Source organism: Peromyscus eremicus, unplaced genomic scaffold (assembly GCF_949786415.1).
Source record: "Peromyscus eremicus unplaced genomic scaffold, PerEre_H2_v1 PerEre#2#chrX_unloc_2, whole genome shotgun sequence".
Taxonomy (NCBI): Eukaryota; Metazoa; Chordata; class Mammalia; order Rodentia; family Cricetidae; genus Peromyscus; species Peromyscus eremicus.
The window spans coordinates 2,233,522-2,257,734 of record NW_026734289.1 but is presented as its reverse complement, the minus strand read 5'-3'; the positions used below and the strand labels follow the sequence as shown (position 1 = coordinate 2,257,734).

Sequence of the window (24,213 nt, the reverse complement as noted above, 5' to 3'; positions counted from 1 at the left end):
CGAGCACAAAAGAAGGTCTCGAATCCCCCACATCTAGCAGCCGTGGCTCGGCTTCTACCATCCTTAGGGCAGACATAAAAGTCAGATTGTGCTAACCTACAACGAGCTGTAGAACTAACACAGCCTGGGGCAGTCATCAAGGCAGGATCATTATCATGGAATGTCCCACAAGGGCTTGTCCAAGTGGTTTTAGGACTGTGAGGAAATTGATTGCAGGAAATTGATTTGGAATCGTTTGACCCCCTGTACCATTTAACAGGTGTTGGCCAATAGTAGGTATATCCCAAGAATCCAATCCTGCAGCCAGCTGACAGAAGTCAGGAGTGAGTGATGGCCACCAGGAATAGGGAGCATGGTTTGTAGTAACCTTCCAGACCTCCTCCCCTGTTACTGTGAAAATTCGCCAGGTAAGCTTTTTAATAGCACGGGGGCTTTCCTTGGAGATGCAGGAGAGGGGAAGGGGGAAGAGTAGTAAGCAAACGATGAAGCAGGGGTTGGTTTTCCAAGGCTCGCGACGAACAGGTCCTGCTATTGAGATGTCCATGGCTCCCTTTATTTTCCAAGCTGGAGGCATTTCTGAAAGAAAAAGAGAGAATTTTGTCTCAGGGTTGTGTCCTGGACATAACAGTTATTTTTTCCTTAGTCTAGGGAGGCAATCTGTGCAGAGTAAGGCTTAATCAGTCTTTCTGGTAGCCAACGAGCCCCATTTTCCTTGGAGTCATAAATACATGCAGACCCCTTCCCCCAGATTATAACTGGATCAGGACCACCCCATATTCCAGTTATTGGATCTTTCCAAAGGGCCTGAGCATATCCTTGTCTGGTTTCTGGGTGCCAGTATTGCTCAGCTGCAGATTTTCCAAAAGCGTCCAATGTCAGAAAATTTAATACGAATAGGGTGTGAGAAAGCAGAGCTTTGTGGTTTCCCTTAAGGGGAAATAGTGTCTCTTGTGAGCTAAGTTTATTAAGAGTATTTTTTAAAGTTTGGTGAGCTCTCTCCATGATACCTTTGCCTTGAGGGTTATAGGATATTCCAGTGAAGTGTTTAATTCCTAATTGTAAACAAAATTGTCTGAATTTGCTACTAGTATATCCTGGACCATTATCAGTTTTTATACATTTCGGCTGACCTAGCACTGTGAAGACATGTAACATATGATTGATAACATCTTTGGTGGCTTCTCCACTATGAGCAGAGGCACAAATAAATCCACTGAAGGTATCTACAGTAACATGTATAAACTTTAATTTGCCAAAAGAAGGAACATGGGTGACATCCATCTGCCATAGTTGTCCAGGTATAAGCCCTCTGGGGTTTACTCCATAATGAGGTTCAGGTAAGAGCATCAGGCAATTTTTACAGTTTTTTACAATTTCCCTAGCCTGTTCTCTAGTAATTGAGAACCTTAGTCTCAAAGTTTGAGCATTGAGGTGATGAAGGTGGTGCGCCTCACGAGCAGCTGCTACCTGATCATGTTCCAAGTGAGAAATCAAGATAGAACGTGTAGCAGAATCGGCAAGTTCATTTCCCTGAGCTAGGGGTCCAGGTAGGCCTGTGTGGGTACGAATATGGCCAACATAAAAGGGTAGCGACCTTTGTCGGATTAATTTTTGTAATTCAGAAAACATTTGAAAGGTGGGAGTAATGGGTTGGATTATTGGGACCATTTCCAAAGCCTGTAAAGCCCCTACCACATATCTACTGTCTGAATACAAACTAAAGGAGCAACCTTCAAAATTTTTAAAGACAGCAAGGGCAGCATATAGCTCCACCAGCTGAGCTGACTTGAAAGGGGTTGTCATAACATTCTTTTGGCCATTGAGGACATAAGCAGCTTTACCATTACTTGACCCATCTATGAAAAGCACAGGGGAGTCCGGGATGGGCTCCATTCGGGTATTTTTAAGGAAAACAAAAGAAGTGAGGGAGAAGAATTGTAGGATTTTGTTACTGGGCATCTGTGTGTTAAGTTTCCTTCATAGGTGCAGACAAGAATGGCCCAGTCAGGACTACGGGTGCATAACCATTCAAGTTGCTCTTTATCATATGGCATAACAATAATATCAGGGTCATGCCCAAAGTATCGAGTGGAGGCTTTTATTCCTAACATTATTGATTGGCAAACCAGGGAAGGATAAGTAGGAAGGATTTTTCTTTTAGTAACAGGAAGATGTACCCACAGTAAAGGTACGGACTCTTGCCAAAGCAGGCCTGTAGGGGCAAAATCTGTAGAAAAAATGATCAAATACAATGGGAGAGTTGGGTCAAAATATCCCGTGTGTTGTTGAGTGATGGCTGTTTCAACCTTTTGTAATACCCTCTCTGCCTCCACCGTAAGGTATCTAGGGGATTGAGGGTCGGAGTCTCCTTTGAGGATATCCTCAAGGGGGCCTAACTCTCCCTTGGTTATTTTTAAATAGGGTCGCAGCCAATTGATATCCCCTAAAAGCTTTTGAAAATCATTGAGACAACGAAGTGTATCTTTTCTAATCTGGATTTTTTGTGTATAGAGGAGGTCCGGGTGTAACTCGAACCCTAAAAACAGGAAGGGGTATTGGGTTTGTATCTTCTCTGGAGCTATATGAAATTCTCGGTCCTGAAGTGTGGTAATTATCTTTTGAGCTACATTTTGTGTTTTTTCTTCAGATTTTCCTGCTATTAACAAATCATCCGTATAATGTATAATATAAACTTCAGGGTACTGGACCCTCACTGGATCTATAGACTGAGCTACATACTTTTGACATAGCGTAGGGGAATTGGCCATTCCTTGGGAGTCATTGCTAGGAGCTAGGGAGCTTGGAGTCTCTGTTTGCTATAGTAAGTTTTTTATCAAATAATGTAAATGCCATATTCATCAGATCTTTGACAGGTTTGAGGACCATTATCTATTAAATGTATCTGAGCCAAACAAATCTAGGCCCAATCTTAAAAATATCTCTAAATTTGGTAACAATAACCAGGCCAAATTGTTCTCTTATAGATATATTAGTCAAATATACCTCTCAGTTTTTTTGTTTAAATAGAACAGTTTATGCTTTAAACTAGTATCTGAATAGCCAGATGACTAGTATTAACTTGTATTTCTTAACACAAAGGACATGCAAACTCAGACATTCAAAACCAAACATACATGTGGCCACATTTTTCATTCATACCTGTAGAGTAGACAGATATTTTTACAACTATGACCCTTTGGAGTCTCAATGTAACAGCAGAATAGCAAGACAAAGAAATCTGAAACATGTTTCATTTTTTTATATATGTATCTCAAGTCTTTTTTTTTTTATAAAAACATTGTTTTTTATCTTAACCAGCAATAATTTGAAACCAAGTCTCTTAAATGATGGCAAGTATTTGTAACCCATTGAACTCAAATGACCAAAACCCATGTAAATTTTTGTTTTTCCTGTGGAAACAAAAGCATAATTTTCCCAGTGTCTTGAACTGGTAACTTAACATTTCTTTTTAAGCAATACCAGGACAGAGAAGGGTTAACAAGAGAAGTGGCTGGCCGGCAGAAGAGACCTTAAAGTTATCACAGTAAAGGAAGGGAGGGGGAGCAGTGGGCATAGAGCATGTCCTTGGCTGCCAGTGTTCCTGAAAAAAAGTTTTTGTTAACTCTTCTGACTAAAGTCAGATTCTCTGTTCAGTGTACACACAGTTTTTGTCAATTGCAGGCAGTCCCCATTGTCCTGTCCAAAGTTCCCGTCTTTGCCCGCCTGTACCGAGAGCATGCACCCCCACCCTCGTGAGAGCAGCCAGCTGGCTGCAGTCCTGATAGCAAGAGAGCTAGGGAGGGATGGAGGTAGCCTTTGTTATGCCTCTCTTTCCTCCTCTTCCTCTAGGAAAATAAGGGAGGTTAGTAGACAAAAACAAATAACATTTACACAGACAATCCAAGAACCGGAACATCAGCACTGCCTCATTCACAGCCAGCAAGCCCCTCTTGCAGTATGCAAGCCCCACCTGGCAGGGGATACCTGTTTATCTCAGTTCAGTCGGGGAGTGGGAGTGGGGGACCCAGTTCCCTTTATTGTGGCTCACACATCCTTTCAGTGGGCTAGGCAAAGGTCTAGTGGAGAAGAAGGGAACTGTCCCATAGCGTCCGTCACAGTCCAGTCAACAATGAGAACAATTAACACATTACACACAAGACCAAGGGCACACGAAAAAACTTTGTCCCAACGAGACAACCAACAAAGCTCCAAGAACAGTGACAGCCTGATGTGCTCTGGGGGGGGGGGAGAGGTTTTGACCCTCCAGGCTCAATCACACCAAAAACAATCCAGACTGGAGGATCTCTGTCCTTAATTAAACAGACATCAGGGGCTTCCACATCCCTGTCAGTCAGACATGCACCTTTTTTTTTGGAAGAGAAGAAGAGAGTAAAGTAACAATGATCACAACAAAACATACAAAAAACCCACAAAATGGCTCTGACAAATTCCCGGGACAAAATACAAAGTGGCACTTCCTCCCACCGTGGGGGAAGATACCCAAAGATGCTCCTAAACCAAATCGTCACCTCTGAGGTGGCTTTAGGGCTCTGGGACGTCTCCCTTCGCCGCCAGGTTCACTGTCTGGACACGTCTGTCCCAGTGAGAGCCTGCAAAGTGCAAGTCGAGCCTGCAAAGTACAAAACAAAAGTAACAAGACAGAGAGACACAGACAAGACAGAGAGCGCTCTTACCGGTAGATGTTAATAAACCTCTGGACACTTGGGTGTCAGGCAGGGGGAGTTTGAAAGAAAATCCTCTGCAAGGGCTAGTAAATGTGAAACACGCCCATCTCCCTCTGCTTCCTTTAGAAAATCTCTAATCACACCATAAAAACTAAAAAAGGCATCGGGGACATTTTCCCCGTCTCTGATTAATTTGTTAATATCTTTTCCAACCCTGTTCCAAGTCAAAGGGTGAATTCCTGGTCCATCAATCACTAACCAGGGACACTTCTCCTCCACATATTGAAAGAACTTTACTAAATCCTTTTTTTTTAACTCTTAATCCTCTCTCCCGAAGATTCCCTTTCATCTCCTTTAAAAAATGCCTCTTTAGATAAATTTTTTCCCATTGATCGATTGGACGACACTTACCTCAAGACTCTCCCGCGTTGCGCGAGTGATGCGGTCCGGGCGTCTCTACCCTAATTCTCTCCGGGGCCCCTTTTGTTATCCGTCGTCCGGTAGGTCACCGTGCCTCGAGCCCCACGTTCGGGCGCCACTTGACCCGTCCCGCGGGCCACGTTATTTGATGAGACCCGAGGAGGCACCTCCTGAAAGATCAATGGGGGTGAGAGAGAAAGGAGACCAGGCGCGTAAAGGAAGACAAAGTCAGTCTGAGTTGCGTCAAGGTCTCGTTTATTGCAAGGGGAATCGGGTTTATATATGCTAGGAGCTAGGAGAAGTAGATAGGGGTATGGAAAGTTACTAGGAGGAAGTTAGGGTAAGGTAGGGTTCAGGAAAAGGTCTCTTTGTTCCAGGGCCTGATCAACGGACCATACAGCAAACCATTATGTTTCAGGGAGTAGATCAAAAGGTACATACTGTGGTTTTGTTGAAAAATGGTTGCTATTGAAACTGTTAACGGAAGATTGGGTACACTGCTTTTTCCCATGAGAATCAGTTAGGCTACTTGGCTCCTGACACTCCAGAGCCACATCCCCAGAATCCAACAATTGGTCTGGGACCCCCCCCCCCCATCATCATCCTATGCAAGCTGGTTGTGTGTACCTAGTGATCCAGAGCTCAAGGCAGTGTGGTGGCTCAGGGTGAATCCCAGTAGAAGCATCCAGAGCAGGGTTTGGTCTCAGGGGTGCTCACAAACAGGCCAGGCAGGACTTAGGTACCATGGAGGCCAGGTTTCACGGCCCTTGCCTCCCCTGAGAAGCTTCTTCTCTGTCGTGCAGGACACACATGCAGGCCGAATACTCCTTCCTGTGTTCTCCTGCTTAGCTCACCTTTGCCTTAAACCAGGTAGAACCCCCAGAATCAAAGGTCAAAAAGCCCCTTGTCCTGCACTGCCCTGTCCAGACACCATCTCAACAGGAAGAATACTTGGAGAAGGCTCTGAAATTAACAGAGGGCAGTATGTGGAGTCCTAGACCTGCTCTGTGTGTGTGTGTGTGTGTGTGTGTGTGTGTGTGTGTGTGTGTGTGTATTGGGTGTTTGTGAGTGCCTGGGTTTATTGTGGTGTAGTCCTGTTTGGGTCCATAAGAGGTGGCTGAGAGGCACAGTATATAAGAGTTATTGTGGTCAGGTCCAGGTTGATGGGGAAGGACAGGTTGGCATGTAGGGGAAGCCTTTTAGGGCTCCATCCTTCAGCTCCAGCTCAGGTGAGCACAATGCTTGGAGTGGTGCATTTTGTTTGCGGGTTGGAGCTCAGGGGCGTGCTGGGGTGGGTGTGTGCTGCAGGCATCCTGGTGTTAAGAGTGAGAATTGCTTCTTGTCCCTCAGCTTCTATGTTGCCTGTCCTTGGTCAGCTTGAATCTCTTGAGAGAGCTGAGTCCTGTGTGTGCCTAGGCTCTGCCACAGGTAGGTAGGTGTCCACAGAGGATACAGAGAGTTTCATGCCTGACAGGGTCTTGAGGAAGTTAGAGAACAGAAAGAGAAGTTTCCTGAGTGGTGCCTGGTAGTTGGTGTAGGGTAGGGTCGGGAGGTGGGAGGTTAGGGGTGGGAGGTGGAGGGCTGTGCAGAGGAGAGAGATTGTGACAGAGGTGGACGTAGGTCAGAATGGTTGCCTGGTGCTGCCTAGGAGACGGTTAAGGTGGGGGCCTGGGCCCAGGGTTTGGTAGGGCAAGAGGGCAGGTGGGTGCAATGTTTCTTCTTTTGATGTGTCCTTGTCCCCACCTCAGGGCCGTGGACGGCCTGCCTGTTGAGGCGAGTTTATGGATGTCCCCGGCCCCCAGTGGTCCCTGCTTCGGATGATTTGGGGCAATTCCATCTGAATGCACATCACTACCAAGTCCAAGGTTTTGGAAGGAAGCCCTTCTCCTCTCCCATCTCAAGATTACACCATGGAACCCTGGAAGAGGGGACTCAGGCCCCTGTCCCTGGACCCTTGACCAGTGCACACTGCTGCCTGCCTTTTCCTTGTGTCCATCCGGGAACAGCCTTCTGCCAGGTGAGAAGCCTGCGCTGGGCCTAGGGTCCCATTGAGTTGGGTGGTCGTCTCCCTTTGTTGTGACACTTCCCCGTGTGCTCTCGGTTCAGGGTCCACCACTCCACTGCCCTAGCAGGACCGGGTTCAGCTTGGGAGGACCCTCTTGTCTGGCCACCTTGACCTGGAAGCTTGAGTCAGCAGACCCAAGGCCATACTGGCAGCTGTACTGGTCACCCTGGTGGGTGGAGTCATGTAGACAGCCAGTGGATGTGTGTGTGTTTGTTTCTCTGTGTGTTTGTGTGTCTGGGGTGAGGGCGGGGTGAGTCCAGGGATGCAGCTGTGAGAATACCCTGGTTTGCCTGCTAGGGGGAGATGCTCAGCCCCTGGACCCCAACCCCATGAATATGTTTGTGAGGCTCCTCCCCTATAGTTCAGATTGGCATGTGGTTTGTAGAGGACTCCCTTAGGGTCTGGCTCAGGCTCTCCAGTGCACCGGCTCTCACATCCACACAGTCCCCACTTGGCCCCCTACATGACACCCTCCACCACCCGCCCCCTCTCCCCGCACCCCACTATACCCTCAGGTAGGGCCTTCAGGGGCTGGCACAAAGCCAGTGTCTCAGGGCAGTGCAGTGCTTGGAGGAAACAGTGGAGGAACCAGTTAAGGTCTGTGAGGCCCATCTACACACCACATCCCCACCTGCTGAACACCCTCCGATCCCTAGCAGCAGCCCTAGAGCGGCACATCTGGCCAGTCCTAGCCTACGTGGTTGGCCTCCATCTTGGAGCTTTGTAGACTAGCTTTGGCTTTTTTATTTTTTTCATTGGCTTTGCCAAGGGCGGAGGGGGTGCACCCTTCTGCCTTGGCCCTTGGCATTCTCGGTGCACTGCTGCCATCACGCGGATTCAGTTTGCCGATTCCGCCAGCAAGTCCCTGTGCTTCCCTGGAAAGGGAGGCATGCCACCTAGGGAAGGACTCCCGCCTGGGTCCCCCAGGACCAAAGTGGTTCTCTGGCCCGCTCCATGACCCAGGAGAGCTGGAGGAGGAAGCAGAGTCCAGGGGACCAGCTCCGGGCCGGCGCCACGTGGCTGGCTTGGGGTTCAGGGAAGCACAGCCTCCCGGGTCCTGTGGCCACCATGTCTGGGAGCAGGAGAGGACCTCTCCACAGGGGATTGTGCAGTCTGGGCTGCATCATGGTCGTTTTGGGCAAATTTCCTACCCGTGTTCCAGATAGCCTGCCCTTATCGTGGTTCACAAGGCCACCCAGGGACCCCCTAGCTTTTGTCTGAATCTCCCAAGCAGTACCCACAGCTCACTTCCGGAGACCACACAAACTCTGCCCTCCATCTCTGGGAGGTGCTCAGGGTCTCAGGCCTGGTTGCTAGCCACCTTGGCCAAATGTCTGTCATCCATTTAACTCCTCCTGACATCTCTCTCCTCTCTGGCTGCCAGGCCTTCTCTCTGGCTTGCCTTTTGTTCCTTTGACAGGGTTTCCCTTTGAGCTGTGCTACAGGTGGAATTCAGGGACTGGGACCTGTCCAAAAAGGTTCCTGCTGCAGAGCCCCATCCCCTGAGCCCTACATGTGGTTTGCCAGCCCCGCCCCCCCATCCTCATCCTATGCAAAATGGTTGTGTGTACCCAGTAAGGCAGTGTGCTGGCTCAAAGTGAATCCCAGTAGAAGCATCCACATTGGTGTGCTCACAAAGAGGCCAGGCAGAACTTAGGTACCATGGTGGCCAGGTTTCATGGTCGCTGCCTCCCCTGACAAGCCTCCTCTGGGTCATTCAGGACAACCATGCAGACAGCATACTCCTTCCTGTGTTCTCCTGCCTAGCTCACTTTCCTTAAACCACGGAGAACTCCCAGGGTCAGAAGTCGGAAAGCCCCTTGTCCTGCACTTCCCTGTCCAGACATCATCTCAGCAGGAAGAGTACTTGGAGAAGGCTCTGAAATTAACAGAGGGTACTATCTGGAGTCTTAGAATTGCTGTGTGTGTGTGTGTGTGTGTGTGTGTGTGTGTGTGTGTGGTGTGTGTGTGTGTGTGTGTGTGTGTGTCTTTTGAATGTTTCTGAGTGCCTGGGTTAATGTGGTGTAGTCCAGTTTGGATCCATAAGAGGTGGCTGAGAGGCACAGTATATAACAGTTATGGTGGTCAGATCCAGGTTGATGGGGAAGGACAGGTTGGCATGTAGGGAAGCCTTTTAGGGTGCCATCCTTCAGCTCCAGCTCAGGTGAGCACAAGGTTTGGAGTGGTGCATCCTGTGTTAGGTTTGGGTCTCAGGCGCATGTTGTGGCATGGTGGATGAGAGCATTGTGTAGGAATCATCAAAGGTGGCAGGACAGTCCTTTGGAGTGGCGTGGCAAGCATGTATGGGAAGTCAGGGCCTCCACCCAAACCCCCAGCAACAGGAAGCTCCCCTTTTAGCCTCAGGACATGTCTTCAGAAAGCTTTGTAGAGAGGGAGAGTTTGAATAGCATAGAAAGGCTTGTCTCCAGGTGCTAGGGAGAGTGATTTTCTTCTAGGCTCAATGATGGAAGATGTCAGCCATGAACAGGAGGTCCTCTGGAGACTTTCAGTGCTCATGGAAGGAAGGCTTCCTGTTGGGGAGTGCAAAGCATTTCCCAACTCATCATGGCCTAGCTACCCTGGATACCAGGGATGGGACTGTACATAGGAGTGAGGCCTAGAGAAAGACAGAGATAGAGGTAGAGGTGGAGGTAGAGGAGGATAGATAAATGAGAGAGAGAGAAAGTGAGGCGAGAGCAAATGAGAATCTTTTGTTGTGTTGTTGGTGTTTTTTTCATGCAGGCTGTTGGGAGGACCCACTGTCTATGGACACTTTTTTCTGTTCCATGGATCTGTGCCCCTGGAGGGAATTTTGTGTGATGACACCGGGAATGTTGTGGGAAATCCATAAAGACAGACAGGGTGGGTGTGTGCTGAAGGCATCCTGGTGTTAAGAGTGAGAATTGTTTCATGTCCCTCAGCTTCTATGTTGCCTGTCCTTGGTCCACTTGAATCTCTTGAGAGAGCTGAGTCCTGTGTGTGCCTAGGCCCTGCCACAGGTAGGTGTGTATCCACAGAGGATACAGAGAGTTCCATGCCTGACAGGGTCTTGAGGAAGTTAGAGAACAGAAAGAGAAGTTTCCTGAGTAGTGCCTGGTATTTGGTGTAGGGTAGGGTCGGGAGGTGGGAGGTTAGGGGTGGGAGGTGGAGGTCTGTGCAGAGCAGAGGGATTGTGACAGAGCTGGAGGTAGGTCAGAATGGTTGCCTGGTGCTGCCTAGGAGACGGTTAAGGTGGGGGCCTGGGCCCAGGGTTTGGTAGGGCAAGAGGGCAGGTGGGTGCAATGTTTCTTCTTTTGATGTGTTCTTGTCTTCACCTCAGGGACCTGGACGCCCTGCCTGTTGAGGCAAGGTTGTGGATGTCCCGGGCCTTATGGTCCCTGCTTCGCATGATGTGGGGCAGCATCCATCTGAATGCTCATCACTACCAAGGCCAAGGTTTTGGAAGGAAGTCCTTCTTCTCCCATCTTAGTATTAGACCATCGGATTTGGGACACGGGACTAAGGCCGCTGACTCTGCATCCCTTACAAGCATACACATCTGCTTGCCCTTTTGCCTTGTGTCCATCCTGGAGCGGCCTTCTGCAAGGTGGGAAGCCCGAGCTGGGTCTAGGGTCCCATTGAGTTGGGTGGTCGTCTCCCTTGGTGTAACACCTTCCATCCCACTGCCTTAGAAGAACCGGGTACAGCCTTGGAGGCCCCACTTGCCGGGCCACCTTGACCTGGAAGCTTGGGTCAGCAGACCCAAGGCCATGCTGGAAGCTGTACTGGTCACCCTGGTGGGTGGAGTCATGTAGACTGCCACTGGATCTCTGAAAGCTGCTGTGTGTGTGTGTGTGTGTGTGTGTGTGTGTGTGTGTGTGTGTGTGTGTATGTGTGTGTGTCTGTGTGTGTCTGTGTGTCTGGGGTGAAGGCTGGGCTAGGGCAGGGATGCAGCTGTTAGAAATCCCTGGTTTGGCAGCTAGGGGGTGATGCTCTGCCCCTGAACCCCAACCCCATTATTATGTTTCTTTGGCTCCTCCCCTATAATCCAGATGTGGTTTGTGAAGGACTTCCTTTGGGCGTGGCTCAGACTCTCAAGTGAGCCTGCCCCCACATCCACACACTCTCCACTTGGCCCCCTCCATGACACCCTTCACCACCTGCCCTCTCTCCCTGCACCCCACCATACCCTCAGGCAGGGCCTTCACGGGCTGGCACAAAGCCGAGTGTGTCAGGGAAGTGCAGTGCATGGAGGTTACAATGGAGGAACCAGTTAAAGTCTGTTACCCCCATCTACACACCACACTCTCACCTTCTGCACACCACTGAATCCCTAGCAGCAGCCCTAGAGTGGCATGTCTGTCCAGTCCTAGCCTAGATGGTTGTCCTCCATCTTGGAGCTTTGGCTTTTTTTTTTTTTTTTTTGCTTTGTGAAGGGCAGAGAGAGAGCACCCTTCGCCCTGGGCCCTTGGCATTCTCGGTGCCCTGCTGCCATCCCGCGGATTCAGTTTGCCAATTCCGCCAGCAGGTCCCTGTGCTACCCTGGAAATGGAGGCATGCCGCCTAGGGAAGGGCTCCCGCCTGGGTCCCCCAGGACCAAAGCGGTTCTCTGTCCAGCTCCATGACCCAGGAGAGCTGGAGGAGGAAGCAGGGTCCAGGTGACCGGCTCCGGGCGGGCGACACTTGGCTGGCTTGGGGTTCACGGAAGCACAGCCTCCCGGGTCCTGTGGCCGCCATGTCTGGGAGCAGGAGAGGACCTCTCCGCAGGGGATTGTGCAGCCTGGGCTGCATCATGGTCGGTGTGTGGAACTTTTCCTGCCTCCGTGCCAGCCCGCCTGCCCTTACAGTGGTGCACAAGGCCACCCCAGGACCCCCTACCTTTTGTCTGAGCCTCCCTAGCAGTATCCACAGCTCACTTCCAGAGACCACACAAACTCTGCCCTGCATCTCTGGGAGGTGCTCAAGGTCTCAGGCCTGGTTGCTAGCCACCTTGGCCAAATGTCTGTCATCCATTTATCTCCTCCTGCCATCCCCTCTCCTCTCTGGCTGCCTGGACTTCTCTCTGGCTTGCCTTTTGTTTCTTTTACAACTGGATTTTCTCTTGAGTTGTGCTACAGGTTGAATTTAGGCACTGGGACCTGTTAGAAAAGGTTCCAGCTCCAGAGCCACATCCCCAGATCCCTGTAATGGATCTGGAACCCTCAACTCCCAAATCATCATCCTATCCAACCTGATTGTTCGTACCCAGTATGGCAGTGTGGTGGCTCAAGTAGAAAAATCCAGAACAGTGTTTGGACTCAGGGATGCTCACAAAGAGGCCAGGCAGGACATAGGTACCATTGTGGCCAGGTTTCACAGCCTGTGCTTCCCCTGACAAGCCTCCTCTGTGTCATTCAGGACACACATAGTCCTGTCTTCTCCTGCCTAGCTTCATTTGCATTAAACCCGGGAAGAACTGCCACCATCAAAGGTCCAAAAGCCCTTTGTCCTGCATTCTCATGTCCAGACATCATCACAGAAGGAAGAATAATTAGAGAAGGCTCTGAAATTAACAGAGGGCACTATCTGGAGTCCTACAACTGCTAAGCATGCAGGAGCGCTTTTGTGTATGTGTGTGTGTGTCTGTGTGTGTGTGTGTGTGTGTGTGTGTGTGTGTGTGTATACCTGCGATTATTGTGGCCCAGTACTTTGAGAAGTCATAGCAGTGCCTGAGAGGCACAGTATGTACGAGTTATGGTCGTCAGCTCTGGGATGTAGAGGAAGGACAGGTTTGCATGTAGGGAACTTTTAGGGCTCCATCCTTCAGATCCAGCTCAGGTGAGTACAAGGTTTGGAGTGGTGCTTCGCGTGTGTGGATTAGGGCTCAGGGGCATGCCAGAGTGTGGTTGGTAAGAGCATTGTGTAGGAACCATTGGGAAGGTGGCAGTACCGACCTTTAAAGTGGCCTGACAGGCAGGTCCATGAAGTCAGGTCCTCCACACCCACCCCCATCACCAGGAAGCTCCCTTTTTAGCCACAGCAAAAGTCTCCAGGAAGCTTTGTAGAGAGGGAGATTTGGAAGAGCATAGACAGGCTTGTCTCCAGGTGACAGGGAGAGTGATTTTCTTCTAGGCTTTATCATGGAAGATGTCAGCAGTGTGGAGGAGAGCCTCTGGAGACTTTCAGTGCTCATTGAAGGAAGGCTTCCTGTTGAGGAGTGAAAAGCATTTCCCTACTGAACATGGCCTAGCTAACCTGGATACCAGGGATGGGACTGTACATAGGAGCGAGGGACAGAGAAAGACAGAGATAGAGGTGGAGGTGGAGGTAGAGGAGGATAGATAAATGAGAGAGAGAGAAAGTAAGGCGAGAGCAAATGAGAATCTGCCTGTGGGGTGTTGGGTGTTCTCTAGTTTGTTGGTGTTTTTTTTTTTTTTTCATGCAGGCTGGTGGGCAGACCCACTCTGTCTGTGGACACTTTTTTCTCTTCCATGGGTCTGGGCCTGTGGAGAGAAATTTGTGTGAGGACACCTGGAATGTTTAGGGAAATCCATAAGGACACACAGGGTGCGTGTGTGCTGTAGGCATCCTGGTGTGAAGAGTGAGAATTGCTTCTTGTCCCTCAGATTCTATGTTACCTGTCCTCGGTCCACTTGGAATCTGTTGAGAGAGCCGAGTCCTGTGTGTTCCTAGGCCCTGCCACAGGTAGGTGGGTGTCCACAGAGGATACAGAGAGTTCCATGCCTGACAGGGTCTTGGGGAAGTTAGAGAACGGAAAGAGAAGTTTCCTGAGTGGTGCCTGGTGTTTGGTATAGGATAGGGTCGGGAGGTGGGAGGTTAGGGGTGGGAGGTGGAGGGCTGTGCAGAGGAGAGAGATTGTGACAGAGGTGGACATAGGTCAGAATGGTTGCCTGGTGCTGCCTAGGAGACGGTTAAGTTGGGGGCCTGGGCCCAGGGTTTGGTAGGGCAAGAGGGCAGGTGGGTGCAATGTTTCTTCTTTTGATGTGTTCTTGTCTTCACCTCAGGGACCTGGATGCCCTGCCTGTTGAGGCAAGGTTGTGGATATCCCAGGCCTTATGGTCCCTGCTTCTCATGATGTGGGGCAGCATCCATCTGAACGCTCATCACTACCAAGGCCAAGGTTTTGGAAGGAAGTCCTTCTTCTCCCATCTTAGTATTAGACCACCGGATTTGGGACACGGGACTAAGGCCGCTGACTCTGCATCCCTTACAAGCATACATAGCTGCCTGCCCTTTTGCCTTGTGTCCATCCTGGAGCGGCCTTCTGCAAGGTGGGAAGCCCGAGCTGGGTCTAGGGTCCCATTGAGTTGGGTGGTCGTCTCCCTTGGTGTAACACCTTCCAATCCACTGCCTTAGAAGTACCGGGTACAGCCTTGGAGGCCCCTCTTGCCAGGCCACCTTGACCTGGAAGCTTGGGTCAGCAGACCCAAGGCCATGCTGGAAGCTGTACTGGTCACCCAGGTGGGTGGAGTCATGTAGACTGCCACTGGATCTCTGAAAGCTGCTGTGTGTGTGTGTGTGTCTGTGTGTGTCTGAGTGTGTGTCTGTGTGTGTCTGTGTGTCTGGGGTGAAGGCTGGGCTAGGGCAGGGATGCAGCTGTTAGAATACCCTGGTTTGGCAGCTAGGGGGTGATGCTCTGCCCCTGAACCCCAACCCCATTATTATGTTTCTTTGGCTCCTCCCCTATAGTCCAGATGTGGTTTGTGGAGGACTTCCTTAGGGTGTGGCTCAGACTCTCAAGTGAGCCTGCCCCCACATCCACACACTCCCCACTTGGCCCCCTCCATGACACCCTCCACCACCCGCCCTCTCTCCCTGCACCCCACCATACCCTCAGGCAGGGCCTTCAGGGGCTGGCACAAAGCCTAGTGTGTCAGGGAAGTGCAGTGCATGGAGGTTACAATGGAGGAACCAGTTAAAGTCTGTTACCCCCATCTACACACCACACCCTCACTTTCTGCACACCACTGAATCCCTAGCAGCAGCCCTAGAGTGGCATGTCTGTCCAGTCCTAGCCTAGATGGTTGTCCTCCATCTTGGAGCTTTGGCTTTTTTTTTTTTTTTTTTTTTTTTTGCTTTGTGAAAGGCGGAGAGAGAGCACCCTTCGCACTTGGCCCTTGGCATTCTTGGTGCCCTGCTGCCATCCCGAGGATTCAGTTTGCCAATTCCGCCAGCATGTCCCTGTGCTACCCTGGAAATGGAGGAGGGCTGGCTAAGGAAGGGCTCCCGCCTGGGTCTCCCAGCACCAAAGCGGTTCTCTTGCCCACTCCATGACCCAGGAGAGCTGGAGGAGGAAGCAGGGTCCAGGTGACCGGCTCCGGTCGGGGGCCACTAGACTTGGCTTGCAGGTCATGGAAGCACAGCCTCCAGGTCCTGTGGCCACCATGTCTGGCAGCAGGAGAGGACCTCTCCGCAGGGGATTGTGCAGCCTGGGCTGCATCATGGTCGGTGTGTGGAACTTTTCCTGACTGCTTGCCAGCTCACCTGCCCTTACTGTGGTGCACAAGGCTACCCCGGGACCCTCTAGCTTTTGTCTGAGCCTCCCTAGCAGTATCCAGAGCTCACTTCCGGAGACCACACAAACTCTGCCCTGCATCTCTGGGAGGTGCTCAGGGTCTCAGGCCTGGTTGCTAGCCACCTTGGCCAAATGTCTGTAATCCATTTATTTCCTCCTGCCATCACCTCTCCACTCTGGCTGCCAGACCTTCTCTCTGGCTTGCATTTTGTTTCTTTTACAACTGGCTTTTCTCTTGAGCTGTGCTACAGGTGGAATTCAGGGACTGGGACCTGTTAGAAAAGTTCCATCTCCAGAGCCACATCACCAGATCCCTGTAAGGGGTCTGGACCCCTCAACCCCCCATCATCATCCTATCCAACCTGATTGTTCGTACCCAGTATGGCTGTGTGGTGGCTCAAGGTGAATTCCAGTAGAAGCAGACAGAACAGGGTTTGGACTCAGGTGTGCTCACAAAGAGGCCAGGCAGGACTTTAGGTAACATAGTGGCCAGGTTTTATGGCCCCTGCTTCCCCTGACAAGCCTCCTCTGTTTCATGCAGGACACACATAGTCCTGTCTTCTCCTGCCTAGCTGGACTTATCTTATACCCGTGGAGAACCCCCAGAGTGAAAGTCAAAAACCTCTTGTTCTGAACTCACATGTCCAGACATCATCTCAGCAGGAAGAATACTTAGAGAAGGCTCTGAAATTAACAGAGGGCACTATCTGGAGTCCTAGAACTGCTAAGCATGCAGGAGCGCTTTTGTGTGTGTGTGTGTGTGTGTGTGTGTGTGTGTGTGTGTGTGTGTGTACCTGGGATTATTGTGGCCTAGTCCTGAGAGAAGTCATAACAGTCCCTGAGAGGCACAGTATGTAAGAGTTATGGTGGTCAGCTCTGGGATGTAGGGGAATGACAGGTTTGCATGTAGGGGAGCCTTTTAGGGCTCCATCCTTCAGCTCCAGTTCAGGTGAGCAAAACGTTTGGAGTGGTTCATCGTCTGAGGCTTGGGGCTCAGGGGCATGCCGGGGCATGGTGGATGAGTGCACTGTGTAGGAACCATCAGAAAGGTGGCAGGACTGCGTTTGGAGTGGCCTGCCAGGCAGGTCTAGGAACTCAGGGCCTCCACTCCACCACCTGAACATGGCCTAGCTACCGTGGATACCAGGGATCAGACTGTACATAGGAGCGAGGGATATAGGGAGACAGATATAGAGGTGGAGGTGGAGGTAGAGGAGGATAGATAAATGAGAGAGAGAGAAAGTAAGGCGAGAGCGAATGAGAATCTGCCTGTGGGGTGTTGGGTGTTCTCTAGTTTGTTGGTGTTTTTTTTTGTTTTGTTTTTTTCATGCAGGCTGGTGGGCAGACCCACTCTATCTGTGGACACTTTTTTCTGTTCCATGGGTCTGGGCCCGTGGAGAGAAATTTGTGTGAGGACACCTGGAATGTTTAGGGAAATCCATAAGAACACACAGAGTGGGTGTGTGCTGTAGGCATCCTGGTGTGAAGAGTGAGAATTGCTTCTTGTCCCTCAGATTCTATGTTACCTGTCCTCGGTCCACTTGGAATCTGTTGAGAGAGCCGAGTCCTGTGTGTTCCTAGGCCCTGCCACAGGTAGGTGGGTGTCCACAGAGGATACAGAGAGTTCCTTGCCTGACAGGTTTTGGGGAAGTTACAGAACAGGAAGAGAAGTTTCCTGAGTGGTGCCTGGTAGTTGGTGTAGGGTAGGGTCAGGAGGTGGGAGGTTAGGGGTGGGAGGTGGAGGGCTGTGCAGAGGAGAGAGATTGTGACAGAGCTGGAGGTAGGTCAGAATGGTTGCCTGGTGCTGCCTAGGAGACGGTTAAGGTGGGGACCGGTCCCAAGTTTTGGTAGGCAAGAGGGCAGGTGGGTGCAATGTTTCTTCTTTTGATGTGTCCTTGTCTCCACCTCAGGTACCTGGACGGCCTGCCTGTTGAGGCGAGGTTGTGGATGTCCCTGGCCCCAGTGTTCCCTGCTTTGGATGATGTGGCTCAGCAATCACTTGAATGCACTTCACCAAGGAGGCCAAGGTTTTGGAAGGAAGCCCTTCTCCACTCCCATCTCAATATTAGACCATCGGAGCATGGGACAGGAAGCTCTGGCCCCCCACCCTGGAGTCCTGATCAGTGTACACAGCTGCCTGTCCCTTTCCCTTGTGTCCATCCGGGAGCAGTCTTCTGCCAGGTGGGAACCCGGTGCTGGGACTAGGGTCCCATTGAGTTGGGCGATAGTCTCCCTTGGTGTCACAACTTCCCGTGTGCTCTTGGTTCTGGGACACCACCATCCCACTGCTCTAGCAGGTCCGGGGTCAACCTGGGAGGCCCTTCTTTGCTCGCCGCCTTGACCTGGAAGCTTGGGTCAGCAGACCTAAGGCCATCCTGGCAGCTGTACTGCTCACCCTGGTAGGTGGAGTCTTGTAGACTGCTGCTGGATTTCTGCAACGTGCTATTTGTGTGTGTATGTGTGTGTGTGTGTGTGTCTGTCTGTGTCTGTGTCTGTATGTGTGTGTGTATCTGTGTGTGTGCGCGCACACGTGTGAAGGACCTCATGTAGAGGTTCAAGGACAACTTTCAAGAGTCAGTTCTGTCCTTCCACCCTGGGACTTGGCGCTTACACTATGGTTGTTGGGCTAGCACAGCAAACTCCTTTACTTGCTAAGCTTTCTGTTGCCTTCTGTATCTTCATTTTTGTCAGTGTTATGGTTTGTGTGGGTCAGGGGTTTTCTTTTTTTTTTTTTTTTTGTTTTTTTTTTTTAAAGATTTATTTATTTATTATGTATACAGTATTCTGCCTGCATGTATCTCTGCAGACCAGAAGAGGGCGCCAGTTCTCATTACAGATGGTTGTGAGCCTCCATGTGGTTGCTGGGAATTGAACTCAGGACCTTTGGAAGAGCAAGCAGTGCTCTTAACCTCTGAGCCATCTCTCCAGCCCAGGGGTCAGGGGTTTTCAAGAGGGGACATACAGGTCAGGGATCATTTTTGAATTTAGTAATATTTTAAAAGTCCATCCCAAAGGTAAATAACTTAGCATCCTTGGTGTAGTAGACGAATGGAACTAAAGACTCCAATTTTCAGTCAAGGATCAAGTCTCCTTTAGATTAATTTTTATGCAGTGTTATTCTAAGTAAAGTTTTTTCTGGGAACAAGTTAGAATTCTCTACTGCAGACCTACCAAGCAGTTTACATTTGAACATCATTCTTCAGGGATTCATGTACATACTCAGTATTAAAGTACTGATATCTAATTGTTATAGAATGATAGCTGCTGAGGTCATTTAATGGAGAGGAGGGGTACCATAATTGTGACTTTCATTGTGGCTGATCATTTCTTAAAGGAGAAAAACTGCTAAACCTGATTTGTAAACCCAAATACCATTATTTAGAATAATAGTTACTGGTGATAGAAGGCACCATAAGTTAGTATAAATTCTTTTCGTTTTTGTTTATACAGAAAATATTTATACAAAGATCAAGATCGTTAACCATAAAAAGTTCACATTTTAACTGTAAGTTGATCATTAGATCGTTTCCTAGGATCCATGTAAGGGTGATGGGAAGTTTGGGGAAGAGTTTCTGTGTAAAAACCACAAGGCGGTGCTTAGGGCTGGTGGTGGGACTTGAGGGCCTATGAGGTTAGGGGGCTCTGAGAACTGCAGAGAGCAGGAAGAGAATGAATGTGAGGTCCAAGGGAACTGATGGTTGGGATGCTTGGCCCATTGCAACTGGGCAACTTTCTCCATAAACTGGCCAAGAACGATGGTCCTCCTAAACCTTACTTAAGCTGGTTTATAAGGAAAAGACTTCATACTGGGAGGTAAAGAGGAGCCAGGGAGTCTAGGGATGACTTTGTCCTGACACTAAAAGGTACAGGTGGGAGAATAATAGATTTCTGCCTCCATCCACAGAGCAGTAATAAACAATGCCTGCCAATGCTGGGAGTTAGGCTGTTAGAACAGAGAGCTCTATAATGCTTCCTAAGGGGACTAACTATTCTGAAGCAAGAATGAGAAGACTCAAATGCAAGGACCTATTAAAATGTAGATCTTGCTGGCAAGCAATCAAGAGAAGATTAGCCACAATAGTGCTGGTAGCAAGTGAAAACAATGGCTAGTTCCTCTTTACAAATAAGAGCATCAAGCAGCTGAGAAAACCCCTCTTGATGTTAGGAGAAAACCTCAAAGACTGTCCCTGCCTTAGAAAGCATCTGATTGAATTTCACTCTGGGGCTCCTGGTTTCAGAGTCAGCACTCAGACCATGACAGAAAAGACTAGATAGAACAGTATGATGGGAGAAGTTGTGACAGACGTGTTCCGGACTTAATGTATCAGAAAGCAGAAAGGGGACCAGAATCTGGGTAGGCTCTATTCTTCAAAACCCACCTCTAGTGATCTATATCCACCAGCTAGGAGACCCTGTCTTCCAAATATTCCACAGCCTCCCCAACAGCAGTACTATATAGGAACCAAGTTCTTAAACATATGAACCTGTCGGAAGCAACTTACATCCAAGTCGCAGCATTCACATTTATTTATATCAGTGTGGATGCATATATATTTATTCTATACTTTGTGTTATCATTCAATATGTCTATATTCATTTTATTGTGTATATTGCTGTAATTTCATAGAGACTTTTTTTCTTCCTTTGGCATATCTCCATCCTTGTAGGTGTGTGTGTTGGGGGGTCAATATTTTGGAGAATAGTATGTCAATGTTTGGCATGGTAAGGTGTTGTCACACCATTTCTAAAGTGGCATTCTTATTTTGAATTTCTATTAGAAATGGTTGTGTGTCCCTGTTGCTATGTGTCTTAACAAGCAACTGACACAATATTTTAAAAAAGATGACCATTTCTTTTCATTTTTGTGTCCTAGTACTGGAATTCAAGACCAGACGCTTGTATATGCCAGATATACTGTCTGATTTTTGGTTTTGTTTGTCAAGTTGGGAAGAAGGAACATTTGTTTAAGAACTGCCTTTATTAGCTAGCCTTTGGGCATGTGTGTGGGACATCTTCTTGACTGCTGATTGATAGAGGAAAGGTCTAGCCCACTGTGAGTGGTCCCTTGCTTAGGTATGTGGACATAGGCTATATAAGAAAGGTAGCATAGTAAGGCAGAGCAGAAGCCAGCAAGCAACATTCATTCATATTCTCTGCTTCAGATTCGGCCTCCAGATTTCTGTCCTCAAATTCCTGCCTTGACTTCCTTCCACAGTGGACTGTCACCTGTAAGCCAAATAAACCCTTTCCCAGAATTGTTTTGGTCTGTGCTTTGTCACAGAGGTAGAGAAAGAAGCTACCACACCAGGGAACCATTTTGCCACTGTTCTCCAGGCTCTGCATTGGCATTTTGTTTTCTTGTTATACATTTTATTCTTTAAGACAATATTTAAATTCATATTTTGATCATGATTTCCCCATCCCACAAGTCCTTCCAAATCCTCTACCCTTCCCTACCCATCAAACTTTAAATTCTTTCTCAAAACAAACAAACAAACAAATAAATAAACAAAAACCAATTCTTAGAAAGTATGTAGTTATACTTGGTTTCAATTTTATGGCTTTATTTTGAGAAGATACTAATTTTAGATTGCCACTTTTTCTAACATACTGTATTTTATAATCGTTATTTCCACAAGTATCTTATTTTTAAACTTTTGTTTCAGTAGAGCTAAAGCTTATCAGAAATTTGCTCTTATTTATAAATCCCTTTAATTTGTTAAATGAGTCCTCTTTACGTACTTTAAGAAGGAATTGCATTTTAATGAGAGACAGAAAGTGAGTGGAATAGGATGGGATGGAGGTTGGGAGAAAAATGGGAGAAGAAGAGGGTGGGGAAATCTTAATCAGGATATATTATATGAAAAAAAGTTTTCAATAAAATAAAGGACGAAAAAAAGGAAAAAAAAGACAACACACACAGATGGGCTGAAACACTGAAGAGGTGATGTTCCTAAAATGAATCCTAATCACTTTATCGTCTGTCTCCAGTACTGTATGGATTCTTAAAAATGGATTGTAGTTGTAAGTTGGCCTTTCCCAGTGGATCCTTCAACATTTAACTACTTCAGAGAAGAAAACAGAGGTACTTGTCTGAAACTGAAGGTCCCTTAGGAAACTTGAGTTCAAAGTGATTGCTACTGTGATGGCGCAGACATGTGGAACTGCAGATAGGGAAACTTCCCTCACTCCTCCCTTCCTGCTCTTGCCCCCTCACCTGGCCTTTGTGTCCTCATGATGTATCCCAGAATGTTACAGAGCAGCAAGGCAACCCTACAGCAGCACCGGATTGGGAGGTCAAGTCTCCTATCCTCCAATTCTATGTGTCAAATAATATTCTGCTCAAGTAGGTTTCTGTGTCTGTTTGCTCTTTTGGGGATGCTTTCCCCTTTGTTTGTTGGTCCTATTCTGATGTGTTGTTTTATTTTAGTTTTTTATATTTCATTTTATTATTATCCCCTAGATGTCTGTTTTCTAATGAGAGACAGAAAGTGGGTGGATTGAATGAGAAAGAGGTGGGAAGAAACTGGGAAGATTATGTAGACGAATTTCTAAGGGGTCTTATTAAAAAAGAACAGGGAGCCAAATATAGGGGTGAAAGCCTCAGAGATCAGAGAAATAGTGAGAGCCACCAACCACCTTACCTCACCAGCTCTGTAGCTTCCAAAATGCCATGACTTCCTGTCTACCCAGGCTTTTATTGCCCTGCTCTTCTGCCCCCTCATTGACTCTTAGCCCAGCTAGCTCACTTGCTTGTTACTGCCTACGTGTACAGACCTCCAGGGTCTCTATGGTTGGTACTGGAATTAAAGATGTGAGCCACCATGCTGGTATCTGTTCCCTAGCGTGACCTTGAACACACATAGACGCTGCCTGCCAAGTGATCAGATTAAGGGCGTGTGCTACCACTGCCTGACTTTTGTGTTTACTTAAAACGGCTTGCTATTTCCTGTGATCTCCAGGCAAAATTTATTAACATGCAAATAAAATATCACCACATTTCAGCACAAATAAAATATCACGACAGGATTAGAGGGAGGAGAAACATTAATCAGGATATATTATGTGAGAAAAAGATCCAATTTCAATAAATGGGAAATATATACATATATTTATGGGGAAAAAGAAGGATATTCTTTGGATTCATGTATATCTAAAAATATTTGGCTTTCTATTTAAGCAACACTTGCAACATATTGTGTTTTAAAGATTGCCTTGTTCATTCATGATTAGTGCTTCTAGATGAAGATTTGAGATTAATATGATCTCCTTCTACATGTATGATTTTGGTCAGTTTCAATATACATCTTTTTGTGCCTTGTAAATCAATAAATTTATTGTTCAATATCATTTTTCATAGCATGCCATGTGTTTTTTGATCAAGTGTTTTAAAACATCAAATAAATCATATATCCTTTGATCCAATTTGATATTCGGTTCAAATAATCAAACATGTTGAAACTAAGGAAACTGTCTAACACAGATTTGAGTAATTTTTGTTCCATTTTGCCCTGTCCCTTTTTCTGGAAAATCAATATGTATTGGATCTCCTATTTCTATCTTACAACATTAAGTTCCTATGTCTTTTATATTTTTCTTTCATTTTTATATTGCTTTTCTTCAACCAATCTCCCCTTTCTCCTTCTCTCTTTCTATAATCCAATCTACCTCTCATGATCTTAGTTATGTCTTTTCTCCTTTATGCTATCTTCATTAATATCTGTTTCTGTTTGTCTGTCTCCTTTTCATTTTTTCCTGAGCTCTCTGATATCATTTCAAAATTTTCTATTGTTTTAACATTTCTTGAGTAATTTAATTTTGTTCTGAGTGTGTGTGTGTGTGTGTGTGTGTGTGTGTGTATGTGTGTGTGCAATTTATGTCAATGCATTTTCCCCATGAACTTTTAAAAATTATTAGCAATGGGTTTGGTCATTATTTGACTTTATTGCAGTGCAATTTGTTTCTTTGAGTAGGTCCTATCCATCATGCTATTTATTTCCCCCTTTCTTGCCTTTGCTTCCACTTGTAGCATATGTGCATATGCATTGGTTCCCTTTAAATTCTTTAGAGTAGCTCTTCCTAGACCAGTTATCTGTGTGAATACACAGGGTACAGAGGCCAGGATAGAGCTCTAAGCCAGCAGAATTCTCTGGACTCAGAGTGAAGACCTATAGAGTACCAGCCTTTTGCGTCAGGGTGTGTGCTTAACTGCCTTCTAGTACATAGCATCTTTCTCCTCTTTCTTGTCTATTTCTTGTCTCTCTATATTGAAGAGACTGGAAAGTTGGAAGAGCTGCTGCAAGCCGCAAAAATACATGAAGAAGGATTTCAGCTGATTATGACAAGCTAATACCTGGAAGAAGCCAAGGGCCTTCCAGAGGTCAAGCTGAGGCTCAAGGAGTCTTGGTGATACTGGCTTTTGATTGTAAGCCATTTCCTGCTATGAATTTCTCATGTGCTATTGTAGCTTTTCCATCATTCTTTGGGCACAATTTCCCCTCTATTAAAGGGATATTTAGATAACCTTCTGGGCAGTAACAGCCAGGATT

The 24,213-nt window shown here is 47.7% G+C and overlaps 1 protein-coding gene and 1 long non-coding RNA gene across 14 annotated transcripts in view; both read left to right on the top strand.

Moving 5' to 3' along the window:
- The window catches only part of LOC131901077 (uncharacterized), a 39,216-nt gene that overhangs the window by 4,511 nt on the left and 10,492 nt on the right, over nucleotides 1–24,213 (top strand). For 2 of the 13 annotated variants that reach the window (XM_059252372.1, XM_059252373.1), the window contains exons 3-5: nucleotides 6,456–6,533; nucleotides 6,854–7,122; nucleotides 19,115–19,169. In XM_059252372.1, the coding sequence (XP_059108355.1) occupies nucleotides 6,456–6,533; nucleotides 6,854–7,122; nucleotides 19,115–19,169 (402 nt within the window). The other 11 variants (XM_059252368.1, XM_059252369.1, XR_009376336.1 and 8 more) reach the window with 9 other exon arrangements.
- Nucleotides 17,665–18,319, top strand: LOC131901082 (uncharacterized). Its single transcript, XR_009376343.1, has 2 exons — nucleotides 17,665–17,845; nucleotides 17,962–18,319. It is a non-coding gene; the product is annotated as an uncharacterized LOC131901082 (long non-coding RNA).